The 6,334-nt window shown below is 33.9% G+C and overlaps 1 protein-coding gene across 2 annotated transcripts; it reads right to left on the bottom strand.

Annotated features, from left to right (window-relative positions):
* Positions 1-222: 222 nt before the first annotated feature.
* Positions 223-1,922, bottom strand: LOC126732968 (homeobox-leucine zipper protein HAT22). 2 transcript variants are annotated; one of them, XM_050436060.1, is made up of 3 exons: positions 1,193-1,922; positions 1,003-1,085; positions 223-755 (listed from the first exon to the last, which is right to left on the bottom strand). In XM_050436060.1, exons 1-3 carry the CDS (start codon positions 1,652-1,654, stop codon positions 476-478), a joined length of 825 nt encoding a protein of 274 aa, XP_050292017.1. In that variant the 5' UTR covers positions 1,655-1,922; the 3' UTR covers positions 223-475. The 2 variants fall into 2 exon arrangements, with proteins under 2 accessions (XP_050292017.1, XP_050292018.1); XM_050436061.1 differs by having other exon boundaries at positions 1,003-1,082; positions 1,193-1,918.
* Positions 1,923-6,334: the final 4,412 nt, after the last annotated feature.

Genomic DNA, 6,334 nt, shown 5'->3' with positions numbered 1-6,334 from the left:
TGTTAAATCAAGTCATTTGCTGATAGTTAATCATCTCTTTGATTTCAAGTTAATAATTCTCAAAGTTCTGGAAGCAGAATAAGGATATCCCATATATAATCAACGGTATTGTTTTCTTGCAAGATGTAGTACTATATTCCAATATCCATCCTATGATCCAACTATATCCAAACTGATCAAATTCTTCAAGGGGGAAAAATTATCTGAACTTTGAAACAAAAATCAACAATAAATAATAGTTATACCTTCATAGATATAATGTTTTAACGATTTACAAGCATATATATAAAATTAAAAAAAAAAAGAAAAAGAAAAAAAAAAAAAAGGTAATTGATCAGTAACTTGTAACTACTATTTTTTTTTTCTACAATTTAATTACATTAACCTTTCACTACAAGTCCTCAACCAACAAAAATATACCGGTTATGGGGAACTTTGTTTTGTTTAATTTCTCCCCCAAATCCTAGCTCATGCACTAACAAGCTGCAGAAGGATTTGTGAAGGGATTGTAAAAGTGAGGCTTAGGAGCCATTGAAAAGGGGCTCTTTGAAGCGTTTTCACCGACACCGCCAATTCTTTCACATGAGGGACACATGGTAAGAGTGGCCGCTGGCATATGCATATACAAGGGTTGGGCTAGTTTCAATGCTTTCAGTTCTTGAAGCTCTTTTTGTAGCCTTCTATTTTCATCAGTCAGTGTTTCACAGCACTTCTTCAGGAACTCACAGTCCACCTCAGTTTGCTTGAGTTTGGTCCTGCCAAATGAACAAGAACCCATTAAGTTATTGTAACATAGAAATAGGTTTTAGTAGGGTTTATTCGTGGCAGAAAAGTTTTTTTGTATATGGGTGTTATGGTACTTTTTGATAGAGATAATCATATGGTTATGGTTTTGACAAAAGTTTTGTAGCTGAACTGATAATATTTTTAACTGAGATCTCTCTATGTTTTTATTGTAACCATCGAAATTTAGACAGAAAGAAAATGATATATAGCTAGTACCTGGCCCTCCTGTTCTGGAACCAAACTTCAACCTGTCGAGGCCGTAGATTTAACTGCCTTGCTAAAGCTTGCTTCTGCTTCTGCTAATTCAAGAACAGAATATATTAATCCTAATAGATACCTAGAACGAATCAAACAAATAGCTCTCAAAATAGAGAACAAAAGGGGAGAGGGTTTGATGAATAATTACAGGGTTGAGAGTGCTATGTTGTTTGAAGCTTTCCTCCAAAAGAGCAGACTGTTCCTTGGTGAGCCTAAGCTTCTTTCTTGCATTAGGACCATCTTCATCTTCATCACTGATTCTTGAAGAGACTCTGTCTGCAGCCTCAACCTCTTCACTGCTAAGGTCTCTCTCCCTCTTGACCCTGCCACTAGAGAAGGATGAAACAGCGCTGTGAGGAGGCGAAGCTTGACGATACAAATCAATGGATTCCTCATAACCTTTGTTCACATCAACAATCTTTCTGGGGATTACTTGGTGATAACTCTCACCAGAAAGACCCAACGTCAAAGATGGCTCAAAACCTGTGGGAGTGAAATTGGAACAGGCTTTATTCTTTGGTGCCTTTGATGGAGAAGTACTTTCTTGAGCTGAAGCTGTGAGACCTAACCCTAGTACAAGGCCTGTATTACAAACATCATTAAAATCCATCTTAGTGCCAAAGAATGAATGGGCTTTAGAGAGATAGAATAGAAGACAATAATCTGTGTTATTGTGAAATGGGAATGGAGGAGATAATATGGTTGGAAGTTATGGAGCAAAGGGTTATAAGGAGGGGAAGAGAATGAATGAGACTTTTGTGGGGACGTTTGGTGGGTGGGTGGGTGGCTATGATTATTAATCAAAGGTGAGAATGAGTAGAGAAACGAATCTGGCACTGGGAAAATAATGAAAGTCCCCCCATCTCTCCTGCATAGGTTGACCATTTGAACCCCACTACTGTTACCACCACTATATATAATAACAATCAAAATAAAAACATAGAAAATTCTTCTCTCTCCTGGGAAGTCCAGTCCAATCCCATGTTGCCACGACTTTTGTTACAACTTAGACATGACCGACTGTGAATAATAGAGAATTAATAGTATGTTTGTGTAAAATTAATGAGCAACTGTATAAAATTAATAGTGCGTTTATGTAAAATTAATTGCTCGTCACTTACAGTCAACCACTTTAATAAATTATAACAAAAATAATGGCAAATGGTAGGGTCCTAATATGCTAGAATTAATTGCTCTCATTGCTTATTTTCTCTCTCATATGCTAGAATCGTACAGTTCAAATGGCAGTGGGAAACACATCAAGAGTATGATTCGCCCGCCCCTTTCGCCACCCATTAGCATACCAAAATTAACTATTATTACCACTTTCTTTTCCTATGCTTCCTTGCGTATAAAGTTACACTTTACATGTATCAATTATTAGTCCACTTTTGCCTTGTTTTACTCATGTCCAAGCAGCATTGATGGATATTATCCTTTTCTTTTTCTCTCTCCTTTCTTTTCTTTTCTTTTTTTTTTTATTTTTTTTATTTCACTCTTTCTTAATATTACAAATAATTGCCCATGTTTTTGCACTCATTCAAAGATTGCTTAAGAAATTGCCAAAAAAGATATAAAAAAAGAAAAGATATATAAAAGCCATGATTGGATATTCATGAGTTCCTTTTATAACAGACCACATGAACTGTCTCCCACTCATGTGCCTAATTCATTCATCAACTAGCTAGCTAGAGATGGGTACCATGTCACCTTGCTTACCAAGATTGCATTGTTTTATTAATTAGGACGGTGGGCCGTTTTTTCTTGCTTATTATGAATGCTGAGATTAGAAAGAGATGTGCACTGTCACTAGCTAATTGTAAATATTGGTGGTTTTTGCTTCCTATGTGTGGTGTGTGAAAAGCAAAGAAAGCACAAGGGGAATAAAAAAGGAAAGTAGGTAGATAACACCATTTGAGTTTCAATGAGTTATAATGGTGCCAGAATATGATTCATCAACAAGAATCCGGATCTTTGCTTAACTAGAAAGTAGATGTGGTGTGTTTGGGTCCTACTGCTCTGTACATGAACAATTTAGCACTCCCAATAATGCTTTGTCGGCGATGCTGATGAGAGGTTAGGTCACCCATAAAACATGATAAAGCTAAAATAATGGAAGAGAAAATAACACAACCTCTCTCTATTGCTTATTAGGTTTAACTGTTAGCATTTGTAGGAAAGTAATTATTTAGCAAGGAATCGTACCGTAGGGATTAGAAAAGTGTATATACTGTGCATGTTTGTTTCCACATGAAGCATTTATAAGCGATATATAGTCTCAAACCTACCTGAAAATTCTAAGGTAGCTGAAAACACTAATAGCCAAAATTATAAAGTTTTTAATGATGAGAATAATAATTTATCCTATTAACATATGCGTTTGGTCTTTTATATATCGGTTTTTCGTTGAAAGGTATGGATCATATTGCTTGAAATCGACCATGTGTTTGAGTCTTGGATTTAGAAAATTCAATCTCAACCATAAAAAATATATACTATGTGTATGTTTGGCAAAAATTAAAAAGTCTGTTTATTTTACTATTCAGCTTATTTTTGCAACTATTTATAGGCTCCACTACACTTTTTGGTACTATTCATGGGTCTCATGGTATTATTTTAGCTAACTTTTACCTTTATCTACAATACTTTTAGCGAAAAGTTCTCGGTTTTAGCAAAATAAGCAGATCTCAAACAGACCCTATATATCTCTATTTCATTTTAAATGAAAAGATATTGGCTTTTCATATTACTAATATTAGAAAGTTAAGGAGGATTGAGCTTTGAGATTAAAGATCAACTTTTTTTTTTCTTTTAAATCTCAATTTATGGATAATCATAAAAAATGAAAGAATAAGAAATTACATATCAATCTATATATAGCACAGGTTTCATTCATGTAAATATATAATAATGTAATAAAATGTACTCTATTTGTTCAAGTTCTTTAGATATGACAAGATTTAAACATATAAAAATTCGCTCTAGAATTGCTCTAGAAAATAATTTATTAAATTAATAAAAATATTGAAAAATATTTTTAATTGTATTTTGATGGTTATAGCAAGAATTCTAATTTTAGAAAGAATATACATCTAGCCCTTTTCTATTCCAAGAGTCATAACATGATTAAACTTTCTTAAGAAAACAATACCCAATGGCAACAACGGTGTTGCATTTCATGCATGTTTATGATTCATTAAACAATTTCAAGTAAGATTATAAAAATTAAAATAAATACATAGCCTGATCAATAGGGGGTACTATATACCTAAAAAAAATTATAAAGTACCATATAAAATTATTATCATTATTCAATTAAGTGAGAGGTGAGGAATGAATACTGCTTTAATTTAAAAATACAGAAAGCCATCGTTGAAATTAATAATAATATGGTTAGTATTGAGCATGAGAGGCGGCCAATGAATATTTTAAAAATATTATCCAAATTTTTTGTCTGCGAGTGGCTGAATACCAAAAAGTAAGAAGATTGCAATTGCTATAATATATTTTTGGACCCCAGTAGATAGATATTGACTTTGACACAGTTTGAGAAATTAATATCAAAAAATATATTTGTCTCTCATCCCCAACTTTCACTTTAAGGAATGATTGGGTATAATCGAGAAAATTCATTAAGCCAATCTTCTTTTTTCATTTAAACAATTAAGTAAACTCCAATTCTCATCCATACAATAGAGTGACATAAAACCAACTAAGTTAGTGGTGGTTCTCATCTCATGTCATATATCATATATTACTATAGCCATCCTTATCTCTCTCTCTCTCTCTCTCTCTCTCTCTCTATAGGGCACATGTGTGTCATGTGAAGGGATGACACGTGGCTGAGTAAGAGAGTTTTGTATATGTTTGACATATGGCCCCCACCAATGATTTGGTATGATGGGCATTCGATTCCGTGGGGATCTGATGATTGTGGAGCGTAGAAGTTGGCAATGATGGAGGAGAAGAATATGGGATAAGGTTTTGTGATGTTTCTTCCTTCCTTTTAAGGCCAGCCGACCGTCTTGCTTTTTTTGTTTGTTAGTTACAAAATTATAGGAGTATATCATAGGCTACTGCTTTTTTTTTTTTTCTTTTTTTGCGTCTCTGATTTTTCTTGCTCCTCTCCCTCTGTCTATTATACCATCCGTCCAAATCAAGGAAGCTAATGCTTTACTAATTATTTTGCTACTACTCTATGCATGTCTATACTGTTCACTTCACTGTGATAGATATTTATATATATATATATTCCCACATTCCTCTAAGTGCTGTGATTCATACGACCTATCATAGCGTGACATTGTGTCATTATACGTGCTGTGATTGGAGGCTCACCACTACATGCTTCAGTCGCACGTAAATTTCTGCGTTGGACTTTACTACTTAAGCTATAATTCCCATATGTTTGATTAGTCAGTTCATTGATTTCAGCGATTGATTTGATCTGTATCGTGGTTTGTGAATGTGCATTCAGGTTTTGAGGATATGATTGGGTAACTCATCCCGCAAGTATATAACGAAGACTTTAGGAGTTTTTCTTGTGGGAAAAAATAGGAATTTAAAGCCCTCCTCTATTGCTGGCTACTTTGAATTTAAGGAGGGGATTCCAATGTTTTTCATTCACATTACTAAATTAATAGATAATTTGAAACTCGACTATAAACTTGCGAACCCTATATCACTAAGTTAACAGCCTTTGTCTTTTATTATTTTTTTAGCTCAGCCATTTAAGTTTGATTGACAATTATTAACTATAACTTGTATAGTAGAGTGGGGTTATTCGAACAACTATTTGACAATAATTATTAAGATAATGTGAAACCCTTTCACGGGAATTGCGGCCTATAGTAATTAAATTGGAACTTTAGGCCATTCAACATCTGTTATGCCACTCCCTTTGTGCCCAAGTAGGTTAAACCTAGATCCTTGTATCTAATAATTAATACTATTACCTAATATTGCAAACTGGTGTGACAAAAAGGTTTAAACTATATCATTTGTCATCCAATACAAATGGGTTTTGCTACCAAAACTTAGCCCTAGCTATATGCCTCATCTTCCCTATGGCTTTGGTCCTCTCACGAGTAAAAGCAACTTGATCAAATTAAATACTTCATTGAGCAGTTGTCAAAGACGGAACTAGGACTTGAACTTGGCGGGCAAAGTCTTTTGTTTGAGGATTTTAGAAATTGGAATATCAATACTAAAGAAGGCAAGGTGGCAATATCATTATTGGGTTTTTCAATTTTTTTTTTTTTTTTTTTGGTTGAAAAAAACTATACTTTCC

Source organism: Quercus robur, chromosome 6 (assembly GCF_932294415.1).
Source record: "Quercus robur chromosome 6, dhQueRobu3.1, whole genome shotgun sequence".
NCBI classification, from domain to species: domain Eukaryota; kingdom Viridiplantae; phylum Streptophyta; class Magnoliopsida; order Fagales; family Fagaceae; genus Quercus; species Quercus robur.
Note: the sequence above shows the minus strand (reverse complement) of the source record. Positions and strands in the feature narration are given on the sequence as shown.

What these genes read in the sequence shown, in the direction of transcription:
- LOC126732968 (XM_050436060.1), bottom strand. Translation starts at nt 1,654, where the DNA reads ATGGATTTTAATGATGTTTGTAATACAGGCCTTGTACTAGGGTTAGGT. An exon ending in AACATAGCACTCTCAACCCT is followed by an intron (nt 1,086 to 1,192) that starts GTAATTATTCAT and finishes TTCTTGAATTAG; the next exon opens with CAGAAGCAGAAGCAAGCTTT. An exon ending in TTCCAGAACAGGAGGGCCAG is followed by an intron (nt 756 to 1,002) that starts GTACTAGCTATA and finishes TTCATTTGGCAG; the next exon opens with GACCAAACTCAAGCAAACTG.